Source organism: Phalaenopsis equestris, unplaced genomic scaffold (genome assembly GCF_001263595.1).
Source record: "Phalaenopsis equestris unplaced genomic scaffold, ASM126359v1 Scaffold000002, whole genome shotgun sequence".
Lineage (NCBI taxonomy): Eukaryota > Viridiplantae > Streptophyta > Magnoliopsida > Asparagales > Orchidaceae > Phalaenopsis > Phalaenopsis equestris.
In genome coordinates, this window is record NW_018164444.1 from 45,325,416 (window position 1) to 45,347,309 (window position 21,894).

Here is a 21,894-nt window from a genome sequence, read left to right on the forward strand (position 1 = left end):
ATCAGACTATCAAAACAAATTGTAAGCACAGATATGTTAGAATTTAGCACTCATTAACTGTTGATCAGATAATTGGGAAAGAAATGTGGCCAATGATCATAAGCCTGTTTGGCATAACCATTAAGACCATCCCCCTCATATGCTTTATGGCAAAATAATCTGATCAACATAAGGAAATATAAAGACAAATTCCGAATAACGCCTAAAAATCATCCAAACTATATGGCAATCAGCTGCTTCCCACATTTAATTCCTTTAAATTTCAAATCATTATTAACAAACTTTTTAACTATCAATACAAATTTCTAAGCCCTACTCCAATCTAGAATACAAAATAAAAATATGTTTTTTGTTAGGCATAGAAAAAGTATTTTTCCATTGAAATTGAAAATGGAGCATGAAACATATACAACCAAGATAGTGCCCCTTGGAAAACTAATACAGGCGACTAAAATGCTCCACAAAAATTAGAGACTAACTACAAAGAATTAACCACTTTCTCTATTTGACAATATTCTTAACCCCCCCATCAACATCATCAATGTTTCTTTTCCTTTTTTTTTCATTTTTTTTCATTTTTCCTAATAAATTGTACATTAAACTATAATCAGTTGCTACACATTAAAGCCCGTTGCCTCGTTACCCTACCTACATTGCCATTGACACCATTGAAGTCAAGCTTCCGGGGCCCACCAGTCCATTCTTCATCACTAACATCATAACCATCCTCATCATCATCCTCATCATCATCATCATCATCGTCGTCATCCTCATCCCTCTTGCGAGCAGCTCTATTACGGGTAGCTCTTCGAGAGCTTCTTGTCGCTGGGGTTGGTGTTGGGGCTGGGGATCGGTCCGGGGCTGGGTTTGGGCCGGGTCCTGAGGCTGGGTTCGGGGCTGGGTTTGGGACTGGGGCTGGGGTGGGGGGCCTCTTCCTTTTCACAGTAGATGTGTATGTCGCATAGTCCATGGTATCTTCCTTCAGCGCTGCCTTTAGTTCCTGAAATGCAAAATTCATAGTAACATTGCCACGGCCAAAAAGTGGGAACTGAAAAGTATGGTTTCATGGAGAAAAAAGAGGCATCTACATACATACCTGCCTTTCCCTGTGTATTACATATCTAACACCAAAACTTTACATTTTATATTTATACCAACAAAATATTTCAGATCACATCAAATGTATCATCATTTTAACATTAAAGTGAAAGGTATGTATTTAAGAATTTATTTTTGGTTGTAGATAAGTAAATACATGGGAATTGAGTGGCATGTATGTAAATATTCCTAAAAAGAATTATAAGAGAACTGTTTACATTCTCCAGACTCTTTAACATTGCTAGCTTTTATCACTCCATCAGATTATTAAAAAAGAGAAACAGTGGAAAAGCATTACTCTCGAGGGAACCAGAAACTGGCACAGGTTAATTTTTGGTGGAATGAGAGTACAGGATTTAGCTCATGTTCAATCTAATGTGTCCAAAATTACTGCATCCAATTTTTTTGCGGTTAATATGCTACACCAATGTAATCTTACGTATCTCATAAAAACCTCCATCTCCGATTGATTTTTTTTACACAAAATAAACTTCAGTGATAAACTAATACCATATATAACTGCTATAGAGCGAGTGCTGAACTAGTGGTTTTTCCATGCTGAATCTTGGCTAGGTTCATATAAAGCTATTTTTTGTTCAAGCACATTTAATGACTTTACTAAAGGATGAAAATTTTGATTTGGCCAATTGATTGAAAATTTAAACAAGAAGAATGAGAACTCAAAAGGCTACTACAATGTAAAACACTACCTTGTACTTCTGAATCATGTCATCATAGTTGGTAGGCAAACTGGTAGAAACATCACTGGCACTGAAAGCAATGTTTTGCCTGGAGAGAGACTCCCCAGCCTTTGGATGTTCCTTCAGAGAAAAAGCCTGATTTATTGAATCAAATAAAACACGGTCAGAAAAGAACTTAAAAGAATAATCATATGTTTCAATAGATTTTTAAATGTAAAGGGGAAAGAAAAAAGAAAGAAATTTAGACTGGGTTACCTGACACCTGGCATCGTTCAATGCAAACATAATTTTTAAGTGCCTTTTCAGCTTTAGAAGTAACTGCAGAGCTGTTGAATCTTGCCAATCAACCTGATAAATTGCAAGCCCTCCATAAGCATGTGGTTCAATTAAAAACGAGACTCTTATTTTTTAAAAACAAAAAGATTTATAAGATTTAAGATTTACAAGCTACGGAATCAGCACTTCAACATAATATATCTTCTAAGAAAAATATTACTACTTGAAAACTTGAAGCTCAATAACAGGAGGTAAAGTGATCTAAAAATGAACCTGGCTGGGCTTGCCAACATCTGCTAGAAGTAAATGTTGGAGAAACAGAACTAATTTGCTCTGAACAAAAGCAACTAGATAAGCATACTAATGCAAAAAGCTCGTTAACGAAAGTGCAACACAACCCTTGATGAAAAAGGCTTTAATTTTGACCCCTAACTGTTAAACTGTTGTCTGTCTGACAGAACAATAACTTATTCATTTATAAACTGAATTTAAGCGAGAATGAGTGCCTTTTTGCACGTAAGAGGAAAAATAGCAATTAGTTTTTCATGCCTAAACTACCCTGCTGAAATTTCTATATGATTAAATGGTTGGGAAAACATTTTAAGCATGCCTTGGCAAGCCCACTCCACAAAAGTTAGGATTGATAAACCAAGGCTAAAATTCAATTGGAAAGACAATGAAAACAAGGGTAGCTCTTTCCTCTTTCACCAATGTCTAAGGTTACAGAATGATTAAAATTTAATTCAAGAAAAAGACAAGAAAAAAACATAAAAATCGTAACGCCATGGACATAATAATCATAATCCCTGTCAAGGCCAATGCACGAAACTAAGAAAATGGTTTATCAGTTGAAATTAAAAAAGAGGATGACCTGGAACTTTTGCACTGTTTCTGCAGTAGGGACACTAGTGTTTTCCATAGCTGATGCCACATGCTGATTAGAGACATTATGCTCTTCAGAGTCTTCATTCAGCTCATTGGTTGCATCAGGGACTTTAATAGACCCAGTCTGTTGCCCAATAGAACTCCACGTTTTCATGTTAGCTTCAATTGCCCCGGCTCTTATTTGAATTACACGATTAATATCATAAATCAAATAAAGAGGTTCATCAGGAGATGTAAATGGGAGAGTCGCAAGAATTTCTGTACAGTATCTGCAGCAAAAATAAATAAATAAATAAATAAATGTCATCTTGAATCGGGTTGCCTATTAAGGTAAATCCTGAAGTTTATAATATTGACTTACAGGAGAAATGATACTGAAGGGATATACCCATATCCAGACTCAAACTTTCTCACAATTGAGTGCATAAATTTGTTCCTTGAAACACGATTGCCTCGAATAAGCCTATATATTCTTGATATCCCCTGCCTGATGTGAGCAATAGCAACAGCATCAAATTTTCCTCTTGCATTATTTGATGCCACATTCTTAGCTATGGATTGAATAAACTTAAATGACATCTGTAGGCCATCACCTAAACGGCACTCAAAAAATGAAGGATATCTGCATATGCAGATGCACTGTTTAGCATAAACATGCCATCAAAATATAAAAAAGGGGTGAAGAAAAAGGTTCATACTTCTCGTTCATATTCATAAGCAATTGATGAGCCAACTTTGAGTTCACCTCTAGTGGATCATTCTCTAAGGCTATAAGACAAGGAACACATGTCATTGGATGAACCAGACCTTGACGAAGTACAATTTCAACTATCTGGATCAAATGTAAAGCAAATAGAAATTAATTATGAAAGGAAATGGATTAAAAATTTCAAGATGATAAAAGGCATGTTCAACTCTCACCTTAAGAGCAGACTCACGGACCTGATCAATTACATCCATACATCTTTCTAAGATAAAACTCCAATACAACTGAATGATACCTCCACAAATGTTCGTGTCTCCGGCACCAGCAGCCACAGGAACACAATTCTTAGCATATTCTGGACTTTGGGTCCGGGACTTGGCGATGCCATCATTCCCCAGTTGGTTTTCAGCATCAAGAAGGTATTCATACAGGTTTTGAACTGCTTGCATCTGAAAAACAGGAATGATTCATATATCATTTAAATACAAGAGCATGACTAGATAAATAAACATAAATGGTACCTTAATTCTAGGATCAATATCAGAAGCTAGTGATCCCTCTAAAATTTTCCCAATATCTTCCTTCAACATATGCTCAGGTTCAGCAATTAACGCATACCCTAGTGCCTGTAGATAACTAGCAACATAATGAGTAAACCATGCAAAATATAGTAACATTGGAAACAATAACAGAAAAAACCCCAATAATTAAGCCACACCTGTAAAGCTCGAACTTTCAAGCCAAAATCCTCTAGAAGAAGGTACTTTTTAAGAAGCTTAAGACCTTGCACAATGTGAGGTTGTTGATCGCTGCTATGTACCATGAATTCATTGCCATATCTAAGAAGAACTCCAATACAAAAGAGAGAACGCTCCAAACCCTGGAGCATGGAGAGAAATTTATGAAAATCTTTATGGAAAATTAAACGCTAAAACTATGTGCTTAATCAATGCTGATATCCTATGTTCAAATACCATAAAAGTTACAAACTTTACAAGTGAAAAATGCGTAGTATAACAGATACATGTTCAAAAAATGGGTGGTATAATAGAAGCCTAATAAATAAATAAAAAGCTGGACTACAAAGGTTTTTGAAGTTCAAAAGCTTTAAAGCCTGAGATTAAATGCAAGATAAAACAAGGGATAGATCAGAGAGAATTGAAGGAAAGGAGGGCAAAAACTGCTCAGAAAAACAAAGAATAAAGGGAAAAAAATTATTGAGATTACACTAGCATACATCACATCCGCATTCCATACAGGTCTCAGAAGAAATAATGTTGAGGCAGGGAAAGAAGTTAACCAAAAGTAATTTGCTACGGAAGTAGCAGTATGACATGAAACGGCAATATAACAGAATTCAAATAACATAACATGACTTCAAAAAATAGTGCATTGCCCACAAGGACACGGAGATTGTGCTATATGTTAAAAATAAGGTATACATTTATTATATAGTATGACAAGAATAATATTTTTCACAGCACTAAAATGATGCAGTAATTCAATTAAATGCTAAAAACAAATGCAGATTGACATTAAAAAAAGGGAAGATACCATAGCACTATTAATGTATAAAATAGCCCTACAAAAAACGTACATAAATTAGCTCAAAAAAAAAAAAAAAAAACAGATACAATGGAAAATCATTTGTGGCCATGCTGGGACACATAAGGGTTGCTCTATCAATATCCTAAATCAAAGAATTAATTTTCCAGCAAAGTTTTGAGCAAGGAGAATTGATTTATACACATATTTATTTGATATAAAAACAAAGTTAATAGGTATAATATTGAAGAAGTCATGTATAATATAAGCAAGAAGTTGGAACTGGCCAAAAGGTTAAGTGCTAATTCAAGTATATGCACAAGGTCTCATTTTCAAATCCGTCCAACACTGGACTCCACTAAAAATGATTTTCAAAACATTTAAAAATTTGATCACTTTCAATTTCAAGCAGTATCAAATCAAAAGATATCTTCAATTTGAGTGAAAAAGGATAATTTTTAGTCTGATAATCGACTCAAAGGTACCTTGTTCCAACTTGAGTAGTCATCATCCTTGAATCAAAATCATCATCAGCAGCAGCTTATCCTAACTATTTTGGACTGGAATCATGATTTTAATCCTTCTTTGATGTATATAATTTCTATCTATATTATCCTTAGCCAGCCCCATTTTCTTCATAATACGTAAATACTGACAACATTTACCCTCAGGGTCCTTTCAACGCTTCATTGTATATTTTCAAATCACTCAAATCGATTTTTCACTACAATATCACACATAAAAATAACTTTATTATTTTTTTCAATATAACCTCTCCTTTACCTACCATTCCTAGTATTGCTACATATTCATCATATTCATATAAAAAATGCACAAGTTAGCCATTTATAAGTTTTTTTACTATTTGATACTTGAATAAATACAATTTAATCATCCTGATAGCAGTTTAATAAAATATTAAAATTTACCTTTAACTCCATGGTATTCCATATAATTCTCGTAAGGTTCTTCTCTATTTTGATCACGTAGCCTCAACTCTAAATAATATATCTTTGTTTATATTTTTTTTTCTATATTATAGACCCAGGAAACCAATATCCAATCACATGGATATCAATTTATGTTCAAGCCCTTAGTTTCTAGATGCAAAATACTTAAACCTATCATAATTGTTGATATCACACTCACGAAATTACATAGGCAAATTCAGCATTTGTTATATTAATTCTACGTCCTTTATATTTTAAATACATATAGACCTAACTTTGTTCTTAAATATAAATTTGTTAAAACTAAAATTTGTCACTTCACAAGTACTTATAATGCTAGTCAATGCTCTTTCATAACTTTAATAGCTTCAATGTATCCTAAATAACTTCAACATATCTTTAAGCATACTTTTTTCATTAATATACACAAAATCAATTATCTTGACATCTGATCATATGCTTTCTAAAGATCAATCAAAATCATATAAAGGTGTATTTACTGTCTTACTTTTTCATTTATTATCTTGTTACAAAAATCATTTTTGAAGCACGAAATAAAATTGATTCTTTGATATAGACATAATTTATTAGTCCCAAATCCATTATTCATTGCCATAGCTATCTTGTATAACTCAAAAATTTAATTCACCTATAATTAAAGAAATCTTGAGATTTTGCTTTTTTTCCTAAATATTGGTTATAAAATATTGCCTCTCTGAATATTTGGCATCTTCTTATTCTTCCAAATTTATTAGAATTGTTAAACAATCACAATAATATCACCCATAGCTCTTCAATATTAATAGGTTACACATCTAAATATAAAGATTTGTATTTACCCATCATTTTTAAAGCTAACTCAGCTTCACATTTTTTTTATCATTCCATAACATCACTTGTTAATTTGTTTATCATTCTCCTACAGAATGATTTATTTCAGAAAATCTTAGTCAGTTATTTTGTTCATTATATCCGATATTTAGCACTATTTCTCTTCAGTGGAAACTTTGGTAGCAAATTTAACCCACAGGCGAGCAAGTTAATGAATCCAACCAGAATGTAGTCAAGAAAGGGAGCTATTTGTGATTTGATGTGAATGGTTTTGCAATTTTATTTGTGATTTGTTGACAATATGTTTGAAAAACAATAACCGACATATATAGTGGTAAAGAAAGTTTCATAAATTGGTACCGTCTAGTTGTAGTAAAAAAAGATAAGTATTTCTAATGGAGGTGACATCAAGTTTTTCATAACCGCTTTAATTAAGTTGAGCACTTAAAATTAATTTACCTACTTACTAATAATTGAAATATTTAAATGAAGATTATCTTCCGCATTGTTTAAACTGAATGGTGTCTCATATATATGGAAACCAAACAATAGCAAAAAGGACAAACTAATAAAGAGGATTTGATCAAACAATAACCCAAAGATCAATATGCGTAGTATCTAATAAGAGTATGTAATGCCACAAGAATTTTGAAGGAGTTTTGCTCCCTATTCCAAACTTATTGACCAAATAAATTTAAAAATTCATGGGATGAAATCTATGGAATGCAATTTAAATACATACCAAGATAGGAGATATCAAACAAATCATATGGCATCTCCCACTTCCATCCAATAAAAAGGCAAGATATATGATAGATAGGCCATGGAAATTATTGTGACGCATAATATACTAAGAAATAGTGCATTTCTGAAAAGAGTAAATCAAAAATTTTCTTTTTGAATGTATTAAAGCCTTGACCAATCTACAAGTGCTCCAACACCCTCCAACTCTCTCCTTTATCCTTCATAAGAATTAGAGCCAAAATTTTACTTCATTGCTCATTACACGTTATGTACTTATCCCTTGACGACTTGAGCCAAAGCCAATAGCCTCTCCTAACATATAAAATGTATGTTTTCTCCCTCCTTAACCCTTCCATATCTTCTTTTTCTACCTCACCTCTAACATTTCATTAGACAATGTTGTATTTTGCAGTGTTGCTAGTTAATGAATTCTTGCAAACTCCATCTATAGTGGAAATGTTGTAATTGTTAATAATCTCAAGAACATACGTGTAATTAAGTGAATACACTTTTTTAAGAAATTTTTTTCACATGCTTTTCCACTCAAATTATAATTAATTTTTTAAAAGTATTGTATAAGAACAGATTCTAGGCTAGTAATTCCTGTGGGAAATCTATTGTTAGCAACTGTCCCATGGATTGTTGAATTTGGTAAAAATTTCAATGGCTGTAATTTTTTTGGTAGCCTAGCAATTTCTGGTTGAAATGCTCATGATGGGAAGGGTAATTGTGTTATATGCTAGTTTCCTGAAGTGAAGCGTACTCTTAAGTGCAGGACTTCAATGATTTGAAGTTTATCTTCTAGCCAGAATTCTATTGTAGTTTAGTTGTTCAGTTTAACCATTTGAGATCATTATAACTGAGCACCGTTCTATTCCATCTACTGTCTTGTGTGGTTATGGCTTTATATTTCCAATTTGTTCTCATTCATACACAACCAAGGGTTCCCTCTCTAAGAAGCACCACATTATGATTTCACAATTTGTTGAATATCCCTAAATGAACTAGCATTGTGATGAGGCCCGTTTTTGGTACGTATTGACTAATGGTATGGAGCTACAATGGTCACTTCATGCTAGTGCCTTTTTAGGACATCGCGAACATGCCAAGACTTTCACAATGATATGCATGGCATGTCGTTTTTTAAGTCCAATTTTGGGTATTAATTGGGTTTCATCCAATGAAGGCTTGTTTGAAACAACTTTATTAACATTTTTTGTACTTAAAAGAGCAAAAATAAATGATAAACTATTTGGATGCATGATGATAACTTCAGCCAGCTACTCTCCAGCCCCATTTTCACTGTAAGCCTGTGTTTTAATGAAAAAAAAAAATCCAAAAAACCTATGCTTTCTCCTCATGATGACATCTCCCGATCATGCATCTGACTCACGATTCCTTCAAAGATATACCAAGAATAATGTATTTCAAGAACCAATGAAAGAATAGTGTCCGCTAAATAGAATTTACAATTTTTCAAGCATCTGCAACATCATATCATCATTAGCCTTACCCAAAAATTTTGGGTAAATGCATCTAGATAATTTTTCTGATGTTCGAACTTCAAATTATTTAGTGTAATAGTTTTCATGTTTTCAAAAAAATAATAATGATAATATAAAAATACTTGGTCTACTTTTTTTTTTTTTTTTTGTGATTAGCTGTGTCCCATGTTTTGTCAATGCTTCACATCAATTTTGCATAAGGCGCCCATAACCAAAATGCAACAAATATTTTTGCATAAACCAACGCCAACAAAGGTAGGCACGCTCATGCTTCACCAACACTTGCGGATAAGCAATAAATAAGAGTTATACTAGCTAATGCAATAAAATTATTTTCCAAAAACTTTTTTTAAATAACAAGAGCTCCAAAAGAAAATCGTCGCAATCACACAACTGGAACAGCAATATGTAGACTGAAGAGGGTTAACTGCCGCATTTAAATCAAAAATAATAAATAATAACAATAATCTCATACTAATCATAATATGCATTTAAGTAATACCTGCTTGTTATCAAAATTGGGATTACACAGATGCCTGAAGAAAATCTGAAACAGATGCTCCACTAAACATGCACCCTTCTCAGACATTCTACTAAGGGAACAAAGGCACCTATGAAAATATTAAAGTTACTTTGTTAATCTGAACCATTTTTCCAATTGTCCAAAGCTAGCATCCAAATGTAGACATAAAAGTGCTAAAGAATATCAATTGACAATATAGATAATGCTAAAGGAGATGAAATCTATTCAAGGAGATTTTCATTATTTCAACAATTATAAATTGCTAAAGAAAATAATTTATTACATGGCATTTAACTTGAAAAAAAAAGTCACTTCTATTTATATTGCTTTGATTAGCACCACCTCAATATATATTACTATATGTTTTACCAATTATTTATGAAATCATATTTAGCTTGAAAGAAGCCATTTTTATTTCTAATGTTTTGATGTCATTATTAGCACACCTTGATAATTCCACACCACACATATTTTATTGAACATTTTTAGTTTTCAACAATTTTTTTTACATTTCTAATGAAGGATTTCCACTTTAAAAGTAAAAAAAAAAAATTCAATTTCCATAAGCTAAAGAGTTTTGGAAAAGCGACTTAATTAGCTTGGCTTTTTGTGGAGTTCATGGGTTTAAATTGACTTTTTCAGCAAATTAAAAAGCACAATTGATCTAGAAGGTGATTGAGAAAAAACTATTGAAAGAGTGGCAATGAATCTTAGACTGAAGTAGATATTAAATTTATTTTCAAATGTTTTCTTAACTCGTGTTAAACATAAAGACATGAAGTCCAACATCAGTAAAACATGCCATTTGAGTGATTTACATGAGATTTTAGGATCGCAATTGTCGCCTAATGCTTCAAGTTATCCCAGTGAGATATATAATGTTTTCAAAAATTGCTTTATTGGCGCTACAAATTTGCCAACCTTACTGAAAATAATAACTTAACATTATTTACAATGTCATGCGTTCTCAAATCATTCATTTTCTTTTATCTAATGAATAGTATATTTCCAAAATATATAAATACAAAAAAAAATGTAGCATAGCTTGATGTGAAGGCAGCCATGTAATTTGTGACGTGACTTGTTCATACCAATTATATTTTGCCACACCAAGTTTACCACAGTATGTGTTGAAAGTTCATTTTTTAAGCACCAACAAACTGCAGACAACCGTGGGTGTTTATGACCCGTCATCTATTTAGAGTAAAGGTATTTTATTGGGATTGAAAATCAGTGGTATGATAGTCCTAATCTTTTTCTTCCACCAGTCTTTCTGAATGTTCATATGAAAAAATACATTGCTATGTATGTTTATAAAAATAATAAAAACATAATTTCAAAAAATAATGCTTTACTGATGAACTAATTGAGTATTATTTACTCATACAAACCAATAAACCAGCACTTCCAAAGCCGTAAGCATGGAAGAACCATCCAAGGTATCTGATTTGAGAATAACTAGGAATGAACTAATGAGAAGTGAATTGACCAAAAGATTTAAATCATTCAAAGTTCAGGGCATAACATAACAAGCTAATAAACCATACCATGAACACAAAAACATGTCAAATTTCCAGACTTCTAATAACAGCAATGTGAGAAGAAAAAGGAAGTGCTGAAATTAAATGGCGCATGAACTCACTTGATACATGCATGTACAACGGTCAAATAACTGTGTCGAATAATCATGTATTTCAAGTCTAGTATAAGTTCCTCAATAACACTTTGTGGTGGCTTCCGAAGCAATGGCAGGATGGCATCAATAATAGAGATAATACTTTCAAGCAAACGAGCAACTGATTTACTGTTAACCTACACAAACCAATGGATCCTGAATAATCAGTGCCAAAAAAGAAAAAATAATATGTTATACATAGGACTGAAAAGCCATAAAGATGTATTACATATATTCTAAATCAAAAATTAAAAAAAAAAAACTGAAGATTTTCCATGAAAGAACATAGTTTCAGGAAAAGAAATCCAAGGGAAAATTGATACCAAGGTCCTTCAAGTACAAACTTGCATCCAGCACTAAAGAGAAAAAGTGTTGCAAAAGATAACAGCTAAAAATACTTTATTGACCTATAAATGATTTCAAAATACTAGCTAATAATATAAAAAAAAAATAAAGGAGACGAGACATTAATAAGTGTTTCAATGCTCATATACATAGTACAAATAAATATGTTTCGTTAAACTACTGAACTAAAGCTAATAAAAAGTTCAAAAAAATAAGATTTCACAAGGTTTGTAAACACGGCCATAGCTTGCACGGCATTCCCCAGTAAAAACCTGCTGGCTAATAACTACAGGACAACTATATGTAATCAAATAATGAGTACCATAAACCTAAAAACTTACACATGAATGTTAAAGTTTACATTAAACAGAAATAAATCTATCTAAATTATTATTTAAAAAATTTAATAAGACGGTCTACGTTGTCATGAAGCTGCCATAGAACAAGAAACGCTGTAGAAAAAAAGTGCTACAAGTCATGCCACGTAAAAAAAACTCAGTGGGTACTTCTATCTAGTTGAAGCTTTCAGCGTTTGTGGATTACGATGATATCTAAATGGTCTAGTTAAACCCTACCTCAACAAACTATTAAATACATCACACCCTATCACATTCTGGCAGATATTCAAAGGACCAAGTGGCATTGAATTGCAAAACGATTGCATCAGATGAAATCAGACAGGCCTTCATAAGTTAAAAGAGATGAAGGGATGAAGAGAACAAGAGAATCAGTTGTCTCAAGAGTCACTCAAAACTTGCCAATAAAGCAGAATAAAAACTTCAAGTTTCGACTACTAATGTAGTAGTTCATAAGAAGATAACTATATATTAAATACAGTTGAAACACAAATAAAACAAAGCACCTGGTTTTTGAGATATGGCTGAAGGGTTACAACAAACTGGGCTGGACTAGTAGCTGGTGCACAAAGTGTTGGATCAACAAGACAAAATGATTGCAGTGCTAAAACATAAGGAAGTGCCCAGACCTCTTCCTCATCGATGTTCCCTTCCTCTACCTGCAAAAGTGACAAGACTATGTGATAAAGAAAACATAAATAAATAAGCAAATCTTAAAGAGAAAAAAGCTAAGTGTTTAGTGAATGAAAAACCTGCAAAATTCTCTCCAATAAGCGTTTACAGATCAGTTCACAGCGCTTGCGCACAGATGCTAAAGAAACTGCATTTATCCCTGCAGATTTAGCTGACTGCGGAAGAAAATCAAGTGCTAAATTGCGCTTGATAATAGTAACAAGGAAGTGATTAGTAGGCATCTTCTTTATAACATCAACAATTTGCTCAGTTTTCATTGCAACTTCCATAGGAATTGAACTACCATCGCCTACAAATTGGGTTTGACATTCAGAAGGCTCTTCAAACCATAACTCGTAGAAGGTTTTGCAAACGAGATCCTGTCAATTATCAAAGACAAGGGTAATAAGCTTGTTAACTTATATGTGAAGTTATGAATAGAAGTCCATCACATAAACGACCCTATAATTAATCATATTACTCACAAACAATATAAATAACCAAACTCTTGCTTGGAAACCATAAATCATAAGCTATGTTGAATTGAGAAAATTTTCACAAAACAGAATTGAAGGCATGCAATAACAAGTATTATGGCAATTAAAAATCTAATCTGGAGTGAGTCCAACCTTGGATAAAGATCGACCGGAAACTATCCTTTTTTAAGCTAAGCCATGAATGGTTATAGGACAGCTTGATTTGATATCAATTTGAGACAAACATGACTCATTGACTTAGAACTGAGCAAAAATTTAATCTGATCTTGATTTATTTTTTACGTCCCAAAATAAATTTTTAGCCTTGAACATGCATACATTCATACACGTATAAGTTCACATATATGAATGTATAAATGTAATGATTTATATTCGAATACATACAAAAAAACATGAATATACACACATACAAAAATACATGAATATACACACATATATATTTCGATCAAACTTCAAGCTTGTACGATATGACATAAGCTCAGATCAATTCAACTTTGATTTGAGTCAAGCTTCGCACGCTAGTTTGCTCAAATCAAATCTTCAATTTCAAGCTAAACTCAAGTAATAGAAAACAATTTGTTAGACTAGCGCCTAAGGGCAATTTAGTCTTTTATGAGTTATTACTATGGGGCATAAATAGGGCTAATATATTTAGGGTTAAGTTATGTGAGATTATGGTCTTTAGTCTTAGGGTTAGGGTTTGGGGGAGATTGCCTACCTCTCGAATTTTAGGTGTTAGGTTAGAGTTTGGGAGAGAGCGCCTACCTCTCGAATTGAAGGTGCTTATCCTTTATCTATTTGAGTTGTATTGTCTGGTGTTATTGAAAAAAATATTTGGTTTCCCTAATTTCTATAAAAAACACCTCTGGTTCTTATCAAATTGGTATCAGAGCATTTGGTTGCTACCAACGCTTGTGCCTTTGTGACCGAATCTTGCGATATAATCGCAGCAAGCAAAGAAGACCACCGAGATCGCGGAACTTCTTCATGACTGAACTTCACCTACAATTGTGATTACTAGGAAGATAATGACTGAATCGTAACACTTTTTAGTGACCTAACTTCATCCTATAGTTGTGATTGTCGGGAAGCCAACGCCAGAGCGTGGAGTGCAAGCCCACACGTTTGTAATCTAATATCACGATACAATCATGATTTAAGTTAACAAAGACGCCAAAAGGATTGCAAAGCCTAGGAGTTTTGCATTGAACAAGCGTACAAGAATCCCGCTTCAACCGTATCTCTCGATACAGTCGTGATTTGAGGCAGCTAGAAAGCCATCAATAAGATCACGATGACTCCCTATGTACCACGACATCTCCTTCATGACTAACCATGCAATACAGTAGCCATTCGAGTTAGTTGGGAAGCCAATGATGGGATCGCAGAGTGCAAGTTTCCCCGTAAAAAATTGTGACTGATGTTGCTAGAAAAGTAGAAGGTTTGGAAAAAAAATTGGAAGAAATGTTGAGCCAAATCAGTTCTAAAATGGATGAGCATTTCTCGACCATGGAGAAGTGGTTTTCATCTATGGAGAGAAAATTCACGGCCTTCGAAGAAAGAATAAAAAAGATCGTAAGAGTTTCAAGCAAACCCCCTATCGTCTACTGCTAAATCGAGCAACGATGTCTGGAGCAGACGCAAGCGACAAAAATCAGAAGAATTAGTGCGGCATTAGGGCAACATCGATGCTTTAGTTGGATCTGGAACCTGGGGATTAAGTACGGGAATCGGGAATGGATTCAAAAAGCAGCACATTGAAAAAACAGAGTGACATCTGAACGGCTAAAACCAACGGAAGCAGACAAAATAGAGCGAAAGAAGTGGGAGCAGATTCGAGCATGCAACAATCTTAAGACCGGGGTTTCTCCCATCAGTGTGCGATCATACTGCTACCCCTAACTATAGAAGGAGATCGAGATATTGATTTGAGATATGTTGGAGGCTAGAAATGTGAGCCACTTCTCTAGCCCAGTCTTAGTATGTAAGAATGATGGGTGTTGGTGTTTCTAACAGTGAATAAATAAACGGTACATGACAATTTTCATCCCGATGGCCAATGAGCTACTTGACAAGTTGTTTGAGTTTGCAGTATCCTCCCAGATTGACTTATAGAATGTGCACAAGGCGACATTTCAAACTCATGATAGTCACTGTGAATTTCTGATTAAATAGAAAAGATTGTTAGATGATGACGCCGCATAAGAGCCACATGACTTAACCCAACAATAGTTTTCTTTTTGTTTCACCTTGAGAATAAGGTATCTTTTTGAAAAGAGAGTAATGTTAGACCAGAACCTAAGGAAAATTGTCTTTTATTAGTTATTATTGTGGAATATAAATAGAGCTAATATGTTTAGGGTGGTTAGGTATTTAAGATTATGATCTTGAGTCTTAAGGTTAGGGTTTTGGAGGAATCGCCTACCTCTCGGATTGTAGGTATTCAACATTTATGTATTTGAGTTGTGCTGTTTTGTGTTATTGAATTAAAATAATTGGTTGCCCTAATTTATGTGGAAAACTTCTCTAGTTCCTATCACACTTCTACAATACACATTCACTGATAAATCTTATTAGAGAGATTTCAATAAAGTAAATAAATCCAAATGAAAAACAAATTAACCATGTGCACTTATACTTTACAATGGTTATTTGCTTTGATCTTTATAGATTGGGTTCAAGGTTAAAATAATTGACAGGCCTGATCTTGGACATAATATACAAGGCCAACAACTCAAGACCCTCATTTTTATCCGAACTCATTAGCTTAACTAGTTCTCACTTAAATATGAGTATATATGAACTTGTACTTGCTAATATCACCAAACAAAAAGATGCAGCCAACTAGTTTTAAGTTCAGCTACAAGCATGAAGAACAGGGATTTTTCCTCCCACACACAGTAACTTAGCTAGAGCCCTTATAGTCTTCTCATACATCAATTTGCATCCATAATGTTAACTGCATTTACAAAATCTTTAAAGTGGTACAAAACATTATACAAAGGTAACAGTTTCTTTTTAAGTGCCATCTCCATTTTGATGACTAATGAGACCCGTCATCAAAACCATTCATTAGAGCCTACTCCTACCAGCAGCTCCTTTCCTTGGCCGAGTTTCACCCTTGTCAACTTAGCTTGTTGAACCTTTATGGAGAAACTCTTCTAGAACAGTTATCACTACCTCCTAATCATGCCCGATCAACCATCATCAGCCATCCTGCTGACATTCGTTGCATACTCAACCCATCAAATCACCCAATACTATCAAGCTCTAGCACCATCAGCAGACCTTACAAATGTAAACATCTATTTAAAATGAACTCGTTCATTGATATTCCACTGAAAAAACTATACCAAACAATCAAGTAGCTCCAAATGAAACATCGCATAAATCAGGATAGATTTCAAATGGACTTGCCTTTAATAATTTCAAACATGTTATGACATGATTTTCATTTGGATTCACTTAATATAACTCCAGAAATATTTCATGCAAATATTTTAATGAAATACCCATAAAGAGAATGGTTTGATGATTTTGTTTGTGTTAAAAGCTCAAAATTAAAGGTTTTTTTTCTGAGTTTTATAGATTATAATTCAATAAAGTCATTTATTAAATAAGATTGAAATAAAGAATGCCTTCCAATCTTTAGTCAATCAAATCATATAAAGCATATTTGATATTGCCAATCTATTCAGGCATCATGATATTGAACATGAGTTACTAGCGAGATTCACTTATAATTTGAGCGATTGAATGCATGTTTAAAGGTGTAGCATTGGACCTTCTTAAAATATTTTAAAAATGAGTTTATCGCTATTTTTGAATCTCTATAACACTGCATGTTATTTAGTATTTTCTAATGCACAAAGGGATAATGGAATATCTTCGTGGTCAACAGTAGGATTAGTGCCATTTGGATGCCACGATTTACATGCTACTTGATTTTAATGTGTTATTTTTATATGTCATTTCTTGATGCATGTGTCATATTACATTATAATTTTACTGCAACAATTCACATGTCATATGAGTTTAAGGAGATTTCATATAATTTTTGTGCATCATTTTATGAATTGACTTTGGCAATCACTGTATTACATGATGTATTAACATTGCTTATTTGCATCATGATACTAACCACATCACCGAATGGATGAGAGTGCCCTTTCTTTTAGACAATATGAGAGTCATTGACTCCATCCATCCATCTCGATCGATCGAGTCAAGGCTTACGTGTCTTTGTTGAAGTCTATCTTTCTATCTTTCTATCTATCTATCTATATATCTATCTATCTATCTATCTATCTATCTATCTATCTATCTATCTATCTATCTATCTATCTATCTATCTATCTATCTATCTATCTATTGGTTGTTTCAAAAGACAGGAGGCCAAATTACAATTCAAATGCAAACCTTCAACATCTCATATATCATTCATTTTTGCATAAATTAGAACTGGGATCATTATAGTAGAGCCTAGCTACAATTTTTGCTCACTTTGTGTATTCCTGAACGCAATTGCATTGTTATGCCACTGCTTATTCTTGACTTGTGTTTGCAATTGATTATTTACTAGATATGTATTAAAATTGTATGTTTTTTTCCCTAAATTATTCATCTTATTGGTGTAGAGTAGAGTGATCAAGGCTAACGTGTCATTGTTGAATTCCTACAACGTTAAACCTTCTTCCATTAATAATCAAATGACTTGAAAGTAACTATAGAGAAAAGTTTTATTAGAAATTAAATGCATAACTTCCCTTACAACCACTCTTTTAAAACAATCAATCCTCAACCCCTTTAGTGGATCACACGTGTAATCTGCATTTTTGGATAGCCATATCTATTAAAAGAGTGCTCTTTAAAATCAATACAAATCTCGAATCAATACATGCATACACATAACCCAATGAAACTCGTATTAATTTATTTTTCTGCAACTAATCTGAAAGTAGATAATTAAAATTAAATCTTGTATGTACATGTCATATTTATTCATGATAAGGTTGTATATATTTTAGTAGTAAAGTTGTAAGACATTTACCATATCTTGTATTTCAGAGACTGAACTTCATAATTTTATACAATTAGATGGGTCAATCTGCCGTCATTTTTAGACAGGGTTAAGACCAGGTCATGGATCATTGGTCATACTTGACTAAAACATTCAGCCCATCTTTACATTAACGTTTGTGAATAGATTTATCTTTATAGTTCTCTAATTCTTATTATTAGGCCAGCTTTTATCCCCTATAGAATATAAAGCCCCCCAATATCAACGTTACTTGAAGGCACCCCTTGCATGTTCAACTATTATGCATAGTGTTTGTTTTGCATGAGTTCACCTCTTTATATTGACGTCTGTGTGTTCAATTTTATTGTTTTGCGCATGATGAGTAGTCATTTGAGCCATCCTTTCATTGGAATAGAGAATCATACCTAAAATATATTTTTGCTTACCAAACCCTTAAGGGAATAAAAGAATTCTATTAATCAAGAGTATTATTTAGCTCGTTGTCTAAAATGTGATTAATCATGAGTGAATGCGTCAAGAAAACACTTGATTGTCCAAAATAATAGTAAAACCCATACAACGTCACTTACTGTAGAGTGAATTATATATAATCATTTAGTACGGTCCCCTCTCTACAAAATGCTCAAAAGTTTAACCTATGTCTAACCAATCTACCTTTCAAGGATTTTCATGCTGAAGCATAAAAGATGTACAACCACTTCAGCCACTCGAAATGATATAATCCAATTTTTTGTTACTTTTCTATTGTGTCAGACTATGAAAAACCACAAATAAAATGAGGAAGAAATCAATTTCATTAATTGACATGTCAATGTTTATTTCCATGGTCAGTTTTTAAATTAACAGGGAATGATGATATTCAAATGTTGTATGGCTAAAGCACTGATTCTCCATTTGTTGTTTGCAGCCCTATTGGTTTAGAGATACACTTCTGTGACCATCTGGTTTCTTGTGTCCAGATCTGTAACTAACAAAGTCTGTGCTTTGGTGAACTATGTGCATGCATCACCATGTGATTTATGCATCAAAGCCCGAAACCCATATTAACCTGTAGCCCGTGCAAGCATATTAAACTGTAACCCACATTGCTAGATAGAAAGTTATGTCCTGGTAACATATCAAGAACCATGAGATTGAATCAAAGGTCAAGGTTCTCTCGTAGGAGGAAGCTAGGGTTTGATCTAAGCGAGCTTGAGGCCTGCAGGAGGGATTGCTAGAGGCGGAACAGCCCGCAGGGGAGAGACCGATGGTGGCAGAGTGCAGGAAGAGCTACCGGCAGCTGAAATATGCAGGGAAGGAGACTGCCAACTTAGATCTATAGGGAAGGAAGGAGACCACGATGGCTGAAAAAGACTGCAGGGAAAGAAGGACGTTTCCAATGTCTAGGGCTTGAAGGGAGAGGGATCCGGAGGGTAGGGCGTACAGGGAGAGGATGTTTTTGGTGGAAAAACTAAAAAGATGAAGCGGAGGAAGGGCCTGCAGCACGACAAAGAATGTCAACTGCAGCGAACAGGAAGTTTTCAGCGGTAGGAAACTTTAGGGTTTGTTTCAAGGCTCTGATGCCTTGTTGATTTTCAGAATTCAACGTTATTATTTTTATGATATAAAAGAGGGGTATAAATAACCTTATAAGGATCCTAGAATAGGAAAGACAACAAAAAAGAAATACATGAAAAGAAAAATATAACACATATATCACCAATTAATCAATTCATAATAATTACTTTGAGAAAAATGAAACTACATAAAATAGGAAAGCCTAAAACTGGAAAGGAAATAAATTCAATCCAAAGAAAAAAAATTTAAAATAGGAAAGAAAATAAATCAAATCCAAGAAATAAATCTAATCCTCATAACTTCTAACAAGAATAAATTATTTTCTAATATAACTTCTAGCATAAAATAACCTGCAAGCGCCAAAGTTTAATCAAGTGTGCTTAAAAGTGAGGATAGGTTGACTTGGAATGAACTAACATCAGTTTTTTTCTAAATAAAATTTGATAATTTTAACTAGAGAGACTAGAGAACAAGAAGACATAATGATTAAAGAAAGAATAGATATTTACTGTTTAGGAAAAATTTCAATATGTACCAAAGGCTACTATTTGTTGCAATTAAGAATGTTAAAATCTAATACTATGAACCAAGTGGGGATAGTGGTGGATGGAGATTTAGAAAATAAATTTTCAAAGAAAAATAGTAATCATGATAGGTGCTTGTTATTAATTTAAATATTTCAATGCTTCAGCTCTTGAAAAGAAATAGAAAATGGTTTTGATAAAAAAAAATAGATGGATGTGGACTAAGATAACTTTGATATGTCAATAACATATAATTTTATAATAAAATGTCAATAACATATAGTTTTATAATAAAATGTGCAACCAAATTAAGAAAAATAGACTGAAAAATGATGATATAAAAAGAACGAGGGGTATTGCATTTGCTGAATATAAGATAGAAGAAAACTGATTTAATTGATTTCAGAATTACAATTAAGGGACAAAAAGCACCCATAAGATAGATAATTTAATATAAAGAAAAAGAAATAAACAAAAATAAACATGAAATAAAATTGTTGATAATAGGATAAAGAACTTGTGCAATGCTCTACATAAATGAAAGGAAAATTAGGAATCAAAAACAATCATAAAATAGTTGGGACGTTAATGATGATTGATATGATCTTAGAATAGTAAAAAAATAATTTAAGAAATACGAAAGAACTCGGATTCTAAACATGTAGCTATCAAACCAAAAAAAATTTATCATTTCTTTTCAAGAAAAAAGAAATTTAATCGTAAGGACAAACTCCAAAATAAACTTGGACCATATAACATGGGTTAGTAGAAATTTATGGGTGTGTTTGAACTACTTTAAGAAAAACATATCAATATGAAAAATTGCCCTAAGATAAGGTGTTAACGCTTAAACCTTTCGAGGAAGAAAGTTAAGACTGTAAAACTGGAATCCTTAACCAAATGTAGGATGACAAAGTTGAATTAAGAAAATTTTCACAAGAGTTTTGAGAGTCCAGAAATAGATCATATATTAATAAGGAGGCCTAATAAAGAGTGGGAAGGCACAAAAGAATATACAGGCAACTAAATCTGCATTTAGAAAATGAATAAGAATAATGTTACAAAAACATGAAATATTTATAAAGAAACTAGAAGTTATCGAGGGGATATTAGGCAAAGCAAAAGCTACAGCTTTCATAATTTATTTAATAAATTAGACAGTAAGCATGGATAAAACAAAATTACACTAAATGACTAAGACAAGGGATGTGGAAACCACGGGGTTAAAATTGCGCAAATGGATGCTAAGGCGTTTTTCATCTGCAAAGAGAGGCGTAAGCCTAAAATTTTAAAATTCTATAAATTAATAAATATTGTATAAACTATAAAGTGTGGAGTGAAAAATAACATATTAATATTCTAACATATTAACACTTTAAAAAAAAACTATAACAGCATTTTAACAAAGTATAAAAATAATAAATTGCAAAATAAGAAGTAACATGTTGATATCGTAATATCAA

The 21,894-nt window shown here is 33.0% G+C and overlaps 1 protein-coding gene across 2 annotated transcripts in view; it reads right to left on the minus strand.

Moving 5' to 3' along the window:
• Positions 1-295: 295 nt before the first annotated feature.
• LOC110039406 (nipped-B-like protein A) overlaps positions 296-21,894 on the minus strand; it is a 36,815-nt gene continuing 15,216 nt past the window's right edge. For both annotated transcript variants that reach the window (XM_020744449.1, XM_020744450.1), the window contains 13 exons: positions 12,893-13,192; positions 12,647-12,799; positions 11,407-11,576; positions 9,744-9,852; positions 4,385-4,546; positions 4,188-4,292; positions 3,882-4,115; positions 3,659-3,792; positions 3,322-3,582; positions 2,947-3,229; positions 2,055-2,147; positions 1,809-1,934; positions 296-1,000 (listed from right to left, as the gene is read on the minus strand). In XM_020744449.1, coding sequence (XP_020600108.1) covers positions 608-1,000; positions 1,809-1,934; positions 2,055-2,147; positions 2,947-3,229; positions 3,322-3,582; positions 3,659-3,792; positions 3,882-4,115; positions 4,188-4,292; positions 4,385-4,546; positions 9,744-9,852; positions 11,407-11,576; positions 12,647-12,799; positions 12,893-13,192 — 2,523 coding nt within the window. In that variant the 3' untranslated portion in view covers positions 296-607. The remainder of the gene's footprint in view (positions 1,001-1,808; positions 1,935-2,054; positions 2,148-2,946; positions 3,230-3,321; positions 3,583-3,658; positions 3,793-3,881; positions 4,116-4,187; positions 4,293-4,384; positions 4,547-9,743; positions 9,853-11,406; positions 11,577-12,646; positions 12,800-12,892; positions 13,193-21,894) is intronic.